This window comes from Leucoraja erinacea, chromosome 13, assembly GCF_028641065.1.
Source record: "Leucoraja erinacea ecotype New England chromosome 13, Leri_hhj_1, whole genome shotgun sequence".
Classification (NCBI taxonomy): Eukaryota; Metazoa; Chordata; class Chondrichthyes; order Rajiformes; family Rajidae; genus Leucoraja; species Leucoraja erinaceus.
The window spans coordinates 39,227,676-39,245,999 of record NC_073389.1 but is presented as its reverse complement, the minus strand read 5'-3'; the positions used below and the strand labels follow the sequence as shown (position 1 = coordinate 39,245,999).

General features: G+C 39.3%; 2 protein-coding genes across 2 annotated transcripts in view; both read right to left on the bottom strand.

Annotated features, from left to right (window-relative positions):
- impg2a (interphotoreceptor matrix proteoglycan 2a) overlaps positions 1-7,811 on the bottom strand; it is a 61,964-nt gene extending 54,153 nt beyond the window's left edge. Inside the window, exons 1-2 of the mRNA XM_055644213.1 lie at positions 5,853-7,811; positions 3,730-3,951 (exon numbers count right to left, since the gene is read on the bottom strand). Of these exons, the coding sequence (XP_055500188.1) occupies positions 3,730-3,951; positions 5,853-6,027 (397 nt within the window). The 5' untranslated portion in view covers positions 6,028-7,811. The remainder of the gene's footprint in view (positions 1-3,729; positions 3,952-5,852) is intronic.
- Positions 7,812-15,947: 8,136 nt separating this feature from the next.
- senp7 (SUMO specific peptidase 7) overlaps positions 15,948-18,324 on the bottom strand; it is an 81,626-nt gene continuing 79,249 nt past the window's right edge. Inside the window, 2 exon segments of the mRNA XM_055644979.1 lie at positions 15,948-16,258; positions 17,492-17,642. Of these exon segments, the coding sequence (XP_055500954.1) occupies positions 16,124-16,258; positions 17,492-17,642 (286 nt within the window). The 3' untranslated portion in view covers positions 15,948-16,123.

Genomic DNA, 18,324 nt, shown 5'->3' with positions numbered 1-18,324 from the left:
AAAAAGAGAACAATGAAAGATTATTGGGATTTCAAATGAAATCATTTGCTGTTTGGAGGATCCTGGCTCACATTAACTGTGTTCAAATGGTTAATTGGCATATCACCAAAACATACCTATATTCTCAGCAGAGCACACCAATATTCAAAACAGGTTAAACTTCAAGCTAAAACCAGCAAAATTCAGTATTTCCGTTCAGCCGCAACTTGCTTGTGGTTGCCTTGGCAGTTACATAAGTCTTGAATAAGTTCTTTGGCAATAGAGTAAGTGAATCTTCTGCAAATAACTGCATGGAAGACTGAGGGAGCTGTGAAATCCCACTGTTGTTTTATAGGTAATAGCAGCAATTTGTCAGTGTTGAATTAGCACCAGTAAACAAAGCAGTTCACAAAGGTCCAGGGGAAAGCAGATTACTAATCAGGACGCATTTCATTTCCTAATCTGCAATGAAATCAACAGCTACTTATAGCAAAAATTTAATATGAACACATGTACTTCCAAGCACAGCTGTGGCTTGAAACACATCCGAGTTTAGAAGGGTAGTTAACGCAAATAACAGATAGGGGGTTTACAAGAAGGCTGTGATAACAAATATATGCAGCCATCTTTAATAGGTTCTAACATTACTTTCTTTAAAGATAAAAATCATTCAAGAGTTTTACTGACTGGACCAGCATTTATTGTCCATCCCTAATGCCCAGTGAATTGAGTACCTTGTGGGGCCATTTCAAAGGACAGTTAATACAAGAGATCGTTTTTTTTTTTACAACAATTGTGCATGGTTTCATGGTCATCATTGCTCTCAGTCATTTTCTAATTCCTGATTTCATCACTTGAATTCATAGCCCCCAAGAGAATGGATTCCGATCTCCCAGTCAATAACCTGGAGCTCTGGATCAAGTTTAGTAACTTAATTGCTATGGTATTGTATGGCAATGGTTTACATGGGCTGCAGGCAATTTTCAATAGTAGTAAGAAGATAGTGGATTTATGTCCCAAAAGCATGCACTGTAGTTGCCTGTGACCAGCAGCAAGCAAAAGATAAAATCAGAATTTCATCCAGAATTTTCATTAAACTGGATTTTCTCTTGGGTAACCCATTTTACACCCTTAACTTGCAACATCCTCTAATTTCCTCTCTTAGCTTCCCTCCTGCCCTTTTCAAACTCTCATTTGAAAATCTTCTGATCTTTCAAACATATACTCAGTAAACTGGCCACTCATTCCTTTCTCCTGCCTTCCACATTTGTTGATCATATTAATTATATGGTTAACAACCCTCCTGTTCTCCAAATCAGCCGAGAAAACCCCTCAAGTTCCCCTGCCATTGCAAACTACCAATAATCTATTGTATTTCTTTCCTCCCTGATGTCTTTAAATGTACTGTCATCTTGCAAATCCATACCCAATTTTCCTGAAGTCCTTGTTTAAACCCCTTCAATCAGGTTTCTAAACTTGGTTCTGCACTAAAATGGTGCTTGACCAATTTGACTGAATTTTCTTGCAGAGGCAACTACATGTCATCGATATAAACAACTTCAAAAAAAGCTTTTAACAGGGTCCCACATGATAGACTAGTTCATCATGTAAGATCCTTGGGATTCAGGACAAGTTGACAAACTGGATCTAAAACTGGCTTTGTAATAGGAAGGTGATAAACAAAAGTTGCTTTGTGATTTAAAGCCTGTAATCAGTAATGTGCTGTAGGACTGGAACCCTTATGGGCCTGTCCTACTTAGGCGACTCTTTAGGCGACTGCCAAGGACTAATTTTAATGGAATCCACCTACGACAACCTATGACAGCAAAAGTCATAGGTTATCTGAACTGGGCCAGCATTTATTGTCCATCCCTAATGCCCAGTGAATGGAGTACCTTGTTGGGCCATTTCAAAGGTAGTTATCTGAATGGTGGCCGATTAGGAAATGGGGAGATGCAACGAGACCTGGGTGTCATGGTACGCCAGTCATTGAAATGCATGGTACACCAGTCATTGAAAGTAGGAATGCAGGTGCAGCAGGCAGTGAAGAAAGCAAATGGTATGTTAGCATTCATAGCAAAAGGATTTGAGTATAAGAGCAGGGAGGTTGTACTGCAGTTGTACAGGGTCTTGGTGAGACCACACCTGGAGTATTGCGTACAGTTTTGGTCTCCTAATCTGAGGAAAGACATTCTTGCCATAGAGGGAGTACAGAGAAGGTTCACCAGACTGATTCCTGGGATGGCAGGACTTTCATATGAAGAAAGACTGGATAGACTCTGCTTGTACACGCTAGAATTTAGAAGATTGAGGGGGGATCTTATAGAAACTTACAAAATTCTTAAGGGGTTGGACAGGCTAGATGCAGGAAGATTATTCCCGATGTTGGGGAAGTCCAGAACTAGGGGTCACAGTTTAAGGATAAGAGGGAAGTCTTTTAGGACCGAGATGAGAAAATCATTTGAATCTGTGGAATTCTCTGCCACAGAAGGTAGTTGAAGCCAGTTCATTGGCTATATTTAAGAGGGAGTTAGATGTGGCCCTTGTGGCTAAAGGGATGGAGAGAAGGTTGGGATGGGATACCGAGTTGGATGATCAGCCATGATCATATCGAATGGCGGTGCAGGCTCGAAAGGCCGAATGGCCTACTCCTGCACCTATTTTCTATGTTTCTAAGTTGCTGCCACTGTCGCTGAAAAATTTTCAACATGTTGAAAATTTTGTGGCAGTCGCCTGTAGTTGCCCACAAAATCGCCTAAGTGGGACAGGCCTATTACTGTTCGTTATACACATTAAATTTGGATATGAAGGTAAGAGGTACAATTAGTACATTTATCAATGCGATGACTATTGGTAGTGTTATTGCTAGTGAGGAGGTGATTTTAGGCTAGGAAACGATATTAGTGAGTTGGTAAGATGGACAGAGAAATAATAGATGGAATTTAATCCTGATAAGTGCGAGGCAATGCATTTCAGGCATCATATTTAATAAGCATCTCAACAAACAAGGCATTAAAGACAGGGGGATCTCCCCGCACATTTAATTGGCAGGGAGACCTTTTCCATGTTCTGTGATTTAATTACTCCATGACTTGGTGAGGAGACATTTCTTCACTGAAAAGATTTGAATCCTCTGCTTTTAAGCCCATTAGATTCAATGAGTACAGTCATGGCTGAGATTGAGAAATTTTTGGGCATGAATGGAATCAATAGTTATAGGGAGCTTGGGTAAGCAGAGTTGATGTGGAAGATCAGGCATGAGAAAATAATGTGTAATACTTGCCTTCATTTGCTAGACATAGGATGCAAGTACTAGGAAGTCATGGCACAACCTTATAAAATATTGGTTCAGCCACAGCTGGATTATTGTCCAGCTCTGCTCTCTTTCCTTATGTTTAGCTATTATCAGAAGGAATAAGTGATATCCAGGATTAGTGGCTTTGAAATAGGTTTTTGGCCTTAATCAAATCCATCTGAAATGGTCTAGGAGCTGCAGCATTCCACAGAACAGTTCATCTGGCTTTAATACGCATCATCAGAGACTTCAGATTTTACAAAAACGTGCAGATTTATTTTGCTATAAAATGCAAGATCTCATGATAATTCATTCCTAATTCCTTTCAGTAAATAATATATTTCAAAAACAGAGGGTGCAAACGATCCACAGCGATAGGCATGATTGTTCCACAAAAATAAAGTCTTTACCGGAGATCGTTGAGAAAGTTAAATAATGAACAGGAGCTTTCTTACCTCTCAACTTGTAATACTTGAGGTAGCTGTCGATGGCGTGTGACACAGTTTCCTCTGGGCAAAGTTTAATATCATTTGGAAACAAAAGGGCTCGTTTATGTCGGCGAATCATATCTTTTATCTGTACATTGCTTCCCGTTTCATGAGACTTAATGTTGCCATGAAGCAGGCCCGGTGAATTTTGACGCAGTCTCCTCTCACCTGAAGTCCTCTTCAATACATCTGATAAAGACAAATCGAAATGTGCACTACTGATGACCCAACTTGTCAGCATTTTGCGGAGTAGACTTAATGGGCCGACAGGCCTAATTCTGCTCCTATCACTTATGAATTACAGTAATCAAAAAATAATTAAATAAACAGATTTATCCTGAAAATGATTTTAAAAAGTATGCTAAGTGAAGAAAATGAAAATAGATTTTTACTTTTTCTTCACAATAAACCTTTTAAATTCCATAATTTGAAAATTTGAACCCCTATAAATATCTGTCAACATTTATAGAAAGCTCGTGTTGCTAAGATAGAATGATATTTAATTCATCACTGTAGACATTAAGTTTGAAGATTTGAGCATTTCATCACAAATACCTCATATCTTCAGAACTGGCCTCTGTTTGCTACAAATAATCCAAATACAACAACATTTCAAGTTTATATTTAATGGTTTATAAGTTGAAAACATCTGCACAATGTATTTAGTATTTAAAACAGTTAGCATGCTTGGAGAAACATATTTAAACTTTACTCAAAAAAACCTAAGCACACATTTAAGTAAAATCCACAACATAATTCATAATGGTATAAAAAAAATACAAATTAATGATTTACATCAAGACAGAAATCAAGCAAAAATTTAGCTGGTACTTTCAATTTTATTCATAGGTTTCAATTTTTCAAGTATTTGCTCCTCATGAACAACTGCCACAAGGTTTGTAGGATAATTGGCCTCTGTAAATTATCCCTAGTGTGGATGAGATAGCGGATGAGATAGTGGGATAACATGGAACTAGTATGAAAGGGTGATTGATGGCCAGTTTAGACTCGGTGGGCCGAAGGGCCTGTTTTCATGCTCATTCAAAATGTCACACTCAAAATTATAGCCTTCAACTGTGCAGAACTCTCTCCGTTAATGCCTGGGATTATCAGAATTCCAATTAAAGTTTGTCTCTGTTTCACTCTTTACAAACACGACCATCCTTGCTGAATATTTCCAGTGTTTTCTGGGGGTTTTCCCAATTGCGGTTTGTTTGCACATCCCAAACCAACAAACATCTGAGTCAGAGGCAAGATTGCTAACAAATAAACCACAGCTGATGCAGCATTATTATTACTTCGTAAAGAATCAAGGCAAGTAATGATTGTAATTGTAGTTCTGTGAAAGTCTGAATTATTCTAAATTCTGAATTATTCATAATTCCAGATAGCAACTGGCCACTGTAAATAGTATTAATTTCAAATAATTTTCAAAATGCTCTTTCCAACTATGGCTAAAGTCAGATAATCTGCCCTCAAATCCTCATCACATTAAAATAATCTATTATTTTGGTTTTCTTGTTTTGACTGATTGAAATTATATTTTTCAGGAAGTTTAAATAGTGAATAGGAGAATATACAAGTTCCAAATTCGGTCCCTTGTTTGTACTGAGCTGCCTGGACTCAGACAGGATGGCAACAATGATGCCACAGTTAGTCTCCAATTTTGTTCCAGTCTCGAAGGAAGGGAATGTTGCCAGAGTTTCCACTCCTGATCACTGTCCAGAATGGCTTGCCAAACACACAGGTATGTGGACGGTGGGCCAGGACAACACCAGGCTTGGTTGTGATATCACCCATGGCTGAATGGCCTGTTAACACTCACTGTCAGTGCTCAGACATGAATCATTCACAGCCAGTTATGCCTTGTACAAGAAAGCAAAAGGAAGAGAAACCCAAAAAGGTAAAGTTTAAACAAAAATAAATGCGCTTGGCTCAACACAATTTACACTCCTGTATGCATTTTTGAAAGAACAGTACAATCATCACAAATATTTACTTTTGCACTGCAACTTCAATACACAACTTATGTTAAACATGGTGTTTTTTACGTATTATTTTGACATGCTAACTGATTTGAAAAAATGTACCTGTATTTGTCACTAAAATGGAATTGAGTAGAAGGACATATGGAAACACAGAAGAGACTTTCCACCAATAACCAAACATTCTCTTTCTTCGATACAACCTACAAAATAGAGAATCAACAGAAACATTTGGTATGTTTGGGGAGGATCTAAGATTTCTATGAACATTACTTGTCATATTGATAAATATCTCAATAGTTTGTTATGAGGGTTTTTGGCAATGGTGAAGACAGCCTTTGTAAACATTTTAAATAAAACATGCAACTTACCTTTCCTTTGGACTTAATGAACGTGTAAGCAGGCGCCGAGGAGACGGTTCTGAAGACAGAAGTCCCTTCTGTTAGATTAGCCTTGAATGACACTCTTGTCCCTTTAATCGGCTTTCCGAGTCTGTTCCCGTTATAGGGACAGGGTCACGCAGTAGTTTGACCCAATAGTGGATTATATGTCTAATTTATTCTAATGCAGTTTATAAAAAAAACACCCTCATTGTCAAACAGGCGACACCACACAACCTCATTCAATAAACGGGTTAATAATATCTTGATGCAGGTATTCAGTATATTAACTAATAACCGTAAAGAGCGCTACCGTAAGGTTTCTAAAGTATATTTCCAAAATATAATTAATAAAACTAAACTTGGAAGTTCAAAGCAATAATTTAGATGTCCTATTTTTTTTAAACAAAATCCAATTATAAGGCCAAGCTCTCGTTTATTTGTTATAATGTTATTTCCATGAACTGTATTTACATTGTGTCGACTGCAGAGTTTACAGGTATTTAGATGCAACGCTGTACTTGTTGACGTTTTGTTGGCACAGATTTCAAAGCTTTGTTCTTTTGTGTGAAATGTTAGAAAAACGGGCTGCCTTCCTCGGTCTTGCATTGCATTATTTTCCTACCAAGGAAAAAAATCGGTGCCCAAAACTCTGGGGTGCTGGCTGGTGTATGACTTTGAAGTGTCCCAAACTCTCCTTTCAGGTAAATAGGCTGGATTTCACGGAGCTGTTTGCTGTACAACCACTCATTGTGGCTTTAATGCTAAGAAGCTTCAAGAAGCACGTAACCAGTATTCTGTCTCGGATTCTGCAGCGCACATGTAGAGACTATTTCCTCCCACGTGTCGCTGGAAGGATTTCAGACGCTCGAGGTAAATCCTCGACGAACAAACAAGGGTCTAAATTAGACGCCGCAGCTCCGTCCTTGCAACCAGGTTGAATGAGACGAAGGGAGAACTAAGGCGAGGTGGTGGCACGTAATATAATAGTTAAGTAGACCAATTGAAAGGTGAAAATTAAAGGGACTGATGCGGAATAAAAACAAAATGCGGAATAAAAACAAAAAAAATGCTGCAAAGACCCAGCTGGAAAGAATGTTTTCGGTCCAGTCGTCAGTGCAAGGAGAAAATGAATGGTAAAGTAGATATCAAGGTGGAATCCCCAGACTGTGTTCATCCCCTGCCCCTCTCCTCTTCCATTACTATAGCCCAAAAAGTAGAGCAGTGCACAATAATTGAGGAATATTCGCCATAGCACCAATCTTTCAAAACAAAATGCTCTACAAGACATACCAAGGTGGATAATGAATACTGAGGAGATTCTACATTGATATAAATACCAGCTTCATTTTCTCATGACTAGACTGGTAATTCCACATATGGAGTACTATGTACAATTCTGATTACCCTGCTTTTGGAAGGGGTGCAGAACAGATTTCGAGGATGTTTTCAGGTCTGGAAGGTTTGAGTTTTAAGAAGCTGGATCTTTTTTTGTTGGTGCATAGGAGGCCGAGGGATGACATTATAGAGGTTTATAAAATCATGACAGACACGGCAAAGGTAAATGGTCACAATCTTTTCCCCAAGGTAGGGGAGTCTAAAACTAGAGAGCATAGGTTTGAGGTGAGGGGAAAGGACTTAAAAGAGACTTGAGGATCAGATTCCAAAAGACATTGGAAAAATGTTTTCCAATTGAGATGGAAACCGTAAGGCCTCAATCAGAACTTGCAATACCAAGTGTAAAATTCTAAAACCTCTGCAGTTGATCTAATGTCAACCAGGTGACAATAGTCAGTAGTGAACGCAAAGATTATAGTTTATATCTCAATCATCTTTGTATCATCTATAGAAAACTGACCAATCCAATCAATTGATACTAATAATATAAAAATCAATACATTTGTAGTTCTCATGGATGGAGAAAAAGCTAATTTCCCTGCCAACGTCTTTTGCTATTACTTGACATTCCAACTCTCCTTCCCTCATCCCAGTTGTTTCCTTTAGTGGAAGAAGTGCTGCCTTTCCCGTGGATTTATTATTATTCTCCCAATTGACCACTGTCATGTCTTACTTCTTCAACTTTATTTACCTCCATGTTAATAACTTGCTAAATTTCCTTCTCAATGTCCTAGTCTTGCCATTTTACTTGCCTCCTCTATACCTTGCTGAACCAGTGATCACACCTCACATGGACTGCTATGTTTGTTTCCAAGACCTTACTTGAGCAGAGATCATGTCTTTGGAATGTTTTACTAAACAGATTCCAGTCAGGCAGGTTTTTCTTTCAGAAATATAGCAAAACTCGGATAATCTGTCACTCTCTGAACTTTGGTGGTGCTGGACTAGATGATTTATCGGATGTTATTTCTCATTTATTTCTTTGTTTTACATATCACACAAGTGTACTATAAATATTCAACTCAGTAGTTTAAAGAGAGTGGGAAGTAAACTTCCCAAGTTTTCAATATTATCCTGAATTTTTTTTCTCCTCTTTGAGCATTCCTGGGTCAAAGGCTCCCAAGAATCAGTGGGGATGCTTCAAGGTGGCTTTGAACATACCCTTGAATGTTTTCTGCTGACATTTGGCCACCTCCTGCAACAGAGCTCAGATGAAGTATCACTTTCAAGTGTCTGGTGTCGAGCATGAGAACGACATGGCCGGCCCAACATAGCTGGCTCTCGGTAACCAGCACCTCAATGCTGGGGATGCGGGCCTCGGACGAGAGGTGAACAATGGTTCACTTAACCTTCCTGGAAATGGGTAGGATTTTATGGAGACAGCATTAGTGATATTTTTCCAGAGCCTTGAGATGCCAGCTGTCAGTAGTCCAGGTCTCAGAAGCCTGTAGTAGGGCAGGGATCATTGCTTCCTGGTAACCAATGAGTTTTGCGCCAAGTCTGAGGTCTTGATCTTCAAATACCTTTTTCCAAAAACATGTTAGATAGACCATTGTTTAATTCTATTCTGGATCCAAGTGCTTATTTGCAATATGGAACATATTATGAAAAACAAGACAGGTTCCACATCTTCCGATGTGATACAAATAGAATGTTGCTCTGGAGAAAGTATACTTTGCCTGCAGAAACTCCTAAGTACTGTGTAAAAAATAGCGTAATTTGATCATAAATATTAAAAACCATTTGGGAAGTAACGAGTGAGTATCCAAATGAAGATTAAGATTCTACAGACTAATGTAAAATAAAATCTAATCATCCTCAAGGACTGATGCATTTTTCTTAGTTAGATCTTCAGGTTTTACCTAATCCACATAACCATATGACAATTACAGCACGGTAACAGGCCATCTCGGCCCTACAAGTCCGTGCCGAACACATAATGTCCCCTAGTCCCATCTACCTGCACTCAGACCATAACCCTCCATTCCTTTCCCATCCATATACCTATCCAATTTATTTTTAAATGATAACATCGAACCTGCCTCCACCACTTCCACAGGAAGCTCATTCCACACAGCTACCACTCTCTGAGTAAAGAAGTTCCCCCTCGTGTTACCCCTAAACTTCTGTCCCTTAATTCTGAAGTCATGTCTTCTTGTTTGAATCTTCCCTACTCTCAATGGGAAAAGCTTATCCACGTCAACTCTGTCTATCCCTCTCATCATTTTAAAGACCTCTATCAAGTCCCCCCTTAACCTTCTGCGCTCCAAAGAATAAAGACCTAACTTATTCAACCTTTCTCTGTAACTTAGTTGCTGAAACCCAGGCAACATTCTAGTAAATCTCCTCTGTACTCTCTCTATTTTGTTGACATCCTTCCTATAATTGGGCGACCTAAAATTGTACACCATACTCCAGAATTGGTCTCACCAATGCCTTGTACAATTTTAACATTACATCCCAACTTCTATACTCAATGCTCTGATTTATAAAGGCTAGCATACCAAAAGCTTTCTTTACCACCCTATCTACATGAGATTCCACCTTCAGGGAACTATGCACAGTTATTCCTAGATCCCTCTGTTTAGCAATGTTACACATTATTAATCTATAGGAGAAAAACTGGAAATATAAGGATGGAGTTAAAGGGAGAGTATAAGAACATTTAAGAAATACACCAGAATTAACGAGGCAGAAAGCTCAGTGATAGGAGAGTATGGGCAAGTAAAATAGGAATCATGTGAAAGGCGAGGGGAGTAATGGATTAAAAGTGTTATATATGAATGCATGAAGTGTAAGGAATAAAGTGGATGAGCTTGAGGCTGTTAGAAATTGGCAAGTATGATGTTGTGGGAATTACAGACATGGCTGCAAGAGGACCAGGACTAGGAACTGAATATTCAAGGGTAGACGTCCTATCGAAAAGACAGACAGGTGGGCAGAGGGGGTGGGGTAGCTCTGTTGGTGAGGAATGAAATTAAGTCTCTTGAGAGGGGTGACATAGAATCAGTATGGATAGAACTGAGGATTTGTAAGGATGAAAAAACCTTAATGGGAGTTTATCTACAGGCCCCCAAACAGAAGCCTGGATATAGGGTGCAAGTTGAATCAAGAGTTAAAATTGGCATATCGCAAAGGTAATGCTACAGTTGTTATGGGAGATTTCAACATGCAGGTAGACTGGGAAAATCAGGTTGGTACTGGACCCCAAGAAAGGGAGTTTGTGGATTGCCTCTGAGATGAATTCTTAGAGCAGCTTGTACTGGAGCCAACCAGGGAGAAGGCAATTCTGGATTTAGTGTTGTGTAATGAACCAGATTTGATAAAGGGAACTTGAGGTAAAGGAGCCATTAGGAGGTAGTGACCATAATATGATAACTTTTAATCTACAATTTGAGAGGGAGAAGGGAAAATCAGAAGTGTCAGTATTACATTGAACAAAGGGGACTATGGAGCCATGAGGGAGGAGTTGGCCAAAGTTGACTGGAAAGATACCCTAGCAGGGATGGCAGTGGAGCAACAATGGCAGGCATGTCTGGGAATTATACAGAAGGTGCAGGATCAGTTCATTCCAAAGAGGAAGATTCTAAGGGGTGTAAGGGGCGACCATGGCTGGCAAGGGAAGTCAAGGACAGTATATTAAATAAAAGAGAAATGTAATATAGCATAGATGAGCGGGAAGCCAGAGGATTGGGAAGCTGTGGAATTCATTGCCACAAAAGGCTGTGGAGGCCATCATGGATATTTTTACGGCATAAATGGATAGATTCTTGATTAGTACTAATGTCAGTGGTTATGGGGAGAAGGCAGGAGAATGCAGTTGAGAGAGAAAGATAGATCAGCCATGATTGAATGGATGAGTAGACGATGGGCCGAATGGCCTAATTCTGCTCTTATAACCTGTGAACTTATGAACCAAATTTCCTTTCTACCTGTCTCAAGTGTAATTAATAACCATCAGTTACAAGATTTTCAATATTATATTAAAATATTTATTACTGAAAATAGCTCATTATTAACAAGCTTTGGCTTGGAATCAGTCCTTCACAACAAAACTGATAGATGGTACTTTTATGTGAGCTACTTTAATAATTAAACCTATGTTTTCCTTTCACATGGCCAATTAGACGTCCCAGAGAGAATGCACTTTATGTACGAACCTTATGAAAGAACCTTCCTCTTATCTCTAAACTTATAAAACTCTGATCTTGGATGTGTGTGTATTGTGCAATGTTCATGTGCGTTTCACATCTCCTCAAAAACACGACGCACTAACGGTGACATTTTTACATATTCCGATAAAGATTTTCTTGATGTCAAAAATAGCCTTATCTGAAAATTTAATGCATTATTTCTCGAGTTATTTATGAAAATGTTTACAAATCTCAAACGTAGAAAATAAACGAGATGGTCTCACTGATGACGTCACAATGGATCTACCTGCGTGCCATCCGCTTGCGCTGCAAGTGATGGCGCCCCTGTTGTCTTCTGTATTTCTTCGCTTCTTAACTTTCACTTCTTTAAATTTGTCACTTAGTGTTTTTAAACTGCTGCTCAGGTCATGCTGCGCGCTCCACTGGGCTCTAGAACATGGCGGCGGCGGTCATTATCACCACGCGGCTGCGGGGCAGCGCGGTGGGAAGGTGGCCGTGGCAGCCATTTAATCCCTCTTGTGGAGGCCGTCTATGTAGACCTGCAATTCCTCCGTCGATCGCAGGGACTCGGGGAATCGTGACGTCTTTTCCTCGCTGCTGATCCCGATCCCACCTGGCGATCTCTGGCCATCACGGGGAACGACCTCCTCTCCGTTTCCCCTGCCCGATCGTCTGTCACACGGGTGGGTGAGGTTCCCCTCGCGGGAGCCATGATCGGCTGGCCCTTCGCTGTTTTTGACCGTCCGCCCGCTCGCAGCAGCAGGGCCGCCCGCTCAAAAGACGCCGCAAATCGGAAACCCCAGCTCAAAAAGGCAACAAACTCCCCTGCCTCTGCGTCCCTCTCTGTGCCTCTGCATCCCTCTCTGTGCCATTCTCTGCACCCCTCTCTGTGCCTCCGTGTGTCCCTCCGTGTCCCTCTCTGTGCCTCCGTCTCCCTCTCTGTGTCTGTGTGCCGCTGTGTCCCTCTCTGTGCCGCTGTGTCCCTCTCTGTGCCGCTGTGTCCCTCTCTGTGCCCATATCCCTCTCTGTACCTCTGTGTCCCTCTCTGTGCCTCAGTGTCCCTCTCTCTCTCTCTATCCCCCTCCCTCTCTAGCCGCACCTGCGAGTTGGGGGCTATGCATGAGTGGATAGGGCGGGGCATGGGGTAAAAGGAGTGAATTAATAATATTAATATAATATCAATGGGGTGGTTAGTGTGTGTGTTGTGTGTGTGGTTAGTGTGTGTGTGTGGTTAGTGTGTGTGTGAGAGGGGGGGGGTTAGTGTGGGGTGTGTGTGGGGCGCGTGAGAGAGAGCGAGAGAGAGGTTGGTTAGTGTGTGTGACGCCGCAGGCAGCCCCCTCCCCACGCAACCGCGCGTTGAGGGGACGGAACCCAACAGGTCCCACTTGGTTTAGTATTCTATAATTGCAAGGAGAATTTTAGCATTAAAAATTCTCATTTGCTGGTTTCAGTGGAGGTAGTGGAATACCATTCCCCATATTTCACTCACTGCGATTGTGTTCCATCCCCAACAGCATCCATGAAAAATACAATAGTATCTAATGTCTTAACAATGCCATGATTAATTTGCATTATTTACAGCACTACATTGAAAATAATGCATGAGCTAAAGTGTAAAAAATCTGTAACCACATACGAGCAAGTAGACGGCAACAATAGAATCATGGTACATGCATGATTTTTTAAAACTTTATTTTAAAACTGCTTAACTGTCATCATACTTCATTATTCAATAAACATCTAATAGCTAACTTTTAAATCCAGGGAAGAAATCAGGTAGTTTAAATATACACTTACCTATTGTTAAATGAATTGTTCCAGATCCCAGAATGGAAGGTAAAAAATATCACTGCAATTTGAGAAAGGTGGTAGAGAGAAATGGAGAACCATAGACAAATTAGTCCAAAATTAATTGGGAATTACTAGAACCTATTAACAAGTGGTAGCTGAGAACTTTAAAAAAATATATAAAAACTAGGCAAAATCAGCATGGATTTACAAAAGGAAAATTGTGTCTAAAAACTTAATATGACGCTGCAATTTTGGGGAGATTGAACCTGGGATAGATTGATCTATGTCCTGAATATACTTTATACTGGGGCATCAACTACTTATAATCCATAGTAATTACTTTGAGAAGGTCGAGTAAGTAAATTTACTGACAATGCAAAAACATGCATGAGCAAGCAGTCAATACACAAAGGGAAATTGATAGATTAAGTGAGTAGCAAATAAATTACCAGATTGGGTATAATGTAGGAAAGTGTGCACATTGTTCTCCCTACATAAAGGAGGATATATTTGTAATTGAAAGGGCAACACAGGTTCATCAAATTCTTGCTGGGATTGGGTTAATTCTACGTGGAAAGGTTAAGCAGGGTGGGACTCACGTATGGCAGATGGAAAGAATATTACTGAAATATACAAAATCTAGACAGGCCGTAAAGCGTTTGATGCATGGAGGCCACCCATTCCAGACTGAGATGTGATGATTTTTTTTTCAACCAGTGTGTATTGAATCTCTAGAGTTCTCCACCCAAAAATATTACAAATAACCTGTTGGATGCAAGTTTGAATTTGCACAAATTCTTCCAGTTATTTAATAAACATTTTTCAAGCTAGCTATAATGATGTTTAATTGTACTCATTAATACATGGATACAGTACACAATCCATACGTTTAATTATGGGAACTGTTAGGATAATTATTCAATTCATGAATTATAGCCTATGTAGGTAGAACGCTACAAAATGGGTAGGTTTAGAAAACAAATTAATCCTCCTCATCTTTGTTTTAAATTATCCTTTAAAGGAGCCTCCCTCTGTCTAGACTGCACACATGGGAAAATAACCTTTCATCAATCCCCATAAACATAGACAGTTTCGATATCATCATCACTCATTCTTCTACACTCCAAAGGGGAAACACCCAACCTTTCTTATGGTGTTGGTCCTATTATTCCAAAGATTAATCAACTGAACCTTCACTGCAATGACTCCAATGATTCCACTCCTCATCAAATATGGAGACCAAAAAGCATGCAGAACACAAAAGCTCAGAAATCAATCAATTTGTGAACCTGAAGGGAATAGGGTCAATGTAGCAAAGTGATGCAAGGTAGATGAATGGCAGAGCAATTACAAAGACCAAGTTGCCTGCTCCTGTTGAAGAAGCCTGAAGAAAGGTCTCAATCCGAAACGTCACTTATCCATGTTCTCCAGAGATGCTCCCTGACCCGCTGAGTTACTCCAGTCTTTTTTTCGTAAAGCAGCATCCGTAGTTCCTTGCTCTACATGCACCAGCATCTATTACATATTTTATTCTGGTTCTCATATCCAGAGTAGTTAATACTTTGCTGATTAATAAACGTTGGTGTTGAGCCATGCAATATCCTTCACATTTCTTCTTTTAATTAAAATACATATGCATCTCAACATTAAAACAGTTGCACATTGAATAATTTATTCCCATTTTACCATTGTTCTATTATCCTTATCTGCTCCATTTACAAAAATCACATTCTTCTGCATTTTGAAACCAATTGTTGTAATATAGCTTATTTACATCTCTCCAGTATTCCAAAATTAGTTCCACCATTTCTACATTCACACACTTTTTTTTTAATATAAAGCAAAATTGCTTGAATCTGTTCAATATGGGTGAAAAACTACACAATGGTAGAGAACAAGACAGTCCTTTCACATAATGTATTTAGTTTTTCATTTTCTCCATTTTGAGATTTATTTTCCTGCTAAGATTCACCCTGTTTCCGTAATGACAAACTTAAAATATACAAGCAGTCATTGAATATTTTAACATTTGACAATGCCTCCTCTTTTAAAACCAATAGTTGGTACCTTACTCAATTCCGTCATTACTGCACTGACCTGCTTTCCCTCCAATTCACCCCATCACAACAGTCAAAGCTGAAAAACTCTGAGAATGAATGAAAGAAAATCTGCAGGTATGCTATGGCATTATGCACTTTTGTTCTAACTTAATTGTTTCATAATACTCACATCTCCAATTCTTCAATTACTTGAAAGCAGTGTGCTACAGAATATCTATAGTTCTGAACACATCCTCCTGCTAATGTTTCAATTGATGAACAAGCATTTTAGAAACAGCAGAACCACGTAAACGTTATACTTCAATTAAAATTTGTACGGTGTCTTCTGGCAGGGGAATTAAATGCCCGAAAAGGCCAACATTTATCCATTTTGACGGCACAAAAATGCAGGAAATAAACAGCTTGTAGCAAGAAGTCACAAATCAGTATAATTTATTAAACTGTACATTGCTATAAACAAAAATGTTTTAAACTGAGTGCTACACATTAGTCATCTAGTTTAAACATTTACAGTTGAATTTAAATCTTCATATTTTCAAGATGATGAGCAGCTTTGAAATGACCTAGTATACATCAGTGCCATGTGCATGGAATTATTCGACATCAGTTCTCTGCTGATTGTGTAAATGCAGAATCAAATCTTGTATTTCTTCCCGTTTTTTCTTTACTTCCTGTCTCAGGAACCATTTATCTAACTGCAATGGCAATTCAAAATTCGTGATGGGATTCTGTGGAAAGAGAATATATAAGTTTGCAAGGAGGGAATAAAAATGGCAATATCCAAGACAAGAACAGATTGTGTTGCAAAGTATATAAACAAATCAGTCTGAAGGGTTCCGACCTGAAACATCACCCATCCTTTTTCTCCAGGGACGCTCCGGCTGCCTGATCTGCTGATTTACTCTAGCACTTTGTGCCTTCTGTTGTGTTGCAAAATTTCATCATCCGAAATCATGTAGCTCTATTTAAATTGATGTCCTGAAACATTCTGTTCTTATCCACAAAGATGCTGCCTAATACTGTTCTAATTTTAGATGTCCAACATCTGCAGTATTTTGTTTTTGAATTATATGAATCCACTTGAACGACCACAAATGTTTCAAGTCTTATATTGCTCATAATTATTAATGAAAATGATTCCAAAAATAGAACAGTAAGCATGGCAGGCACCGGGAGTATTCCCAAGTTACAAGGGCTCTTACTTTCCATGGTAGATTCTAATTATTCATAATAATGTAATTTGGTCCCACTCTTACAAATCCAACTCTTCACAGGGCCCTGTTTGATAGCTTCACTTTTATCCTTGCGCTGTCACCTTGCACGTTTTTCACATTTCGTAAGTGTTGCCAGTATTGAATTAAGCAATATAAATAACAAAGCAAAACCTACATTTGGTGGTAACAACTGCGCAGCGATTAACCTCTTCAAGAAGAATGGAAAGAGGGTTCACTTGGCAATTGAGTTTAGAAAGTCAATGCACTAATGATTGTAAACTTTATATACGAGCCAAACAAATCTACAGACTCTTAGGGTAGTTCATTAGATTTACATACAAAATAGGAGCTGGAGGTGACTACACATCCCATCAAACCATTTAATAAGATCAGGCCTGTAAGAAGCTTTTCAAAAATGGGGGTGGCATGACAGGATTACAAAAATGTAATGTGAAATAATGTGCACGCAGCGCACATCACGAGCGTGAAGCTCGAAGTCCCTCGCAGCCGGGGTCGGGCAGTATTGCCATACGTCTTTAATGAATTATACATTAGAGCACCCAGATCCCTCATCTTACCAGGACTCTGCCCAATGTTACTGAACCTGGAGGCATATGATTAAGAGAAAGATCTATTCCTATTCAGCAATATTTGATCCTACAACCAGGTGGTTTATGGACAAAACAGTCTTTGTTGGAAAATAACAAGCATCTCAATGAAACTTAATTTGAACTTTTTAAAAGTTACCTGGAAAAAACTCTCCACATACTGCAGTAAGTAAATGCCGCAGTCACTGCTGTTATCTTGCTTAGGGACTCTGGGGACTGAGCCTTTCATTGTGTCAACTGTGAAATTGCGCTGTCCTCCTTTTTTCACTTCCCACTCTACCTGTAGATACCTGTTTAAAAAAAAGAGTGGGGGTAAAAGTCATCACATTTTCCTGGTGCATTTCTGCAAACAAGAGGCCTGGAACAATGCCAACTTTGACTTTGCCAATTATACCACTGTTATCAACAGGAAAGAGGCTGAGCGTGCATCATGGGGTCAGAACAACAACCAATTCCTTGACGTCAGCAAAACGCAAGAGCTGGTGGTTGACATGGGGAAGCAAGGTGGTGAACACAAACCTGTCCTCATTAATGGAACTGCTGTAGAGATGGTCAATAGCTTCAACCTCCGCAGCATCCATTTCGTCAGCGGCCTAACATTTCACACTTACACCTGCAGTTTCTTGTGTACTTTCCACCTACATTTCATCTCTGTACCTACCATTTCTCTGCCCACATTTCCAACTGATCTATAGCTTACTAAATCCTTGGACATCCTTCCTCACTATCCACAACTCCACCAATATCATTACTCCTGCAACATCATTGCTCAATTATGAACAATTTTGAAAATGATTTTTTTTTAAAGCTTTTTTTAAAAATATAAACACTGCCAATGTTCAAATATTGTTAATGTATTAACCATACCAAAATGTTCCCTTCATATTTTAAAATCTTTCACTGCTTTATCGTTTTGAAAATTAAGAGACAATCTTAAGCACCCACATCTTCATCTCCAACATGGTTAAGGCG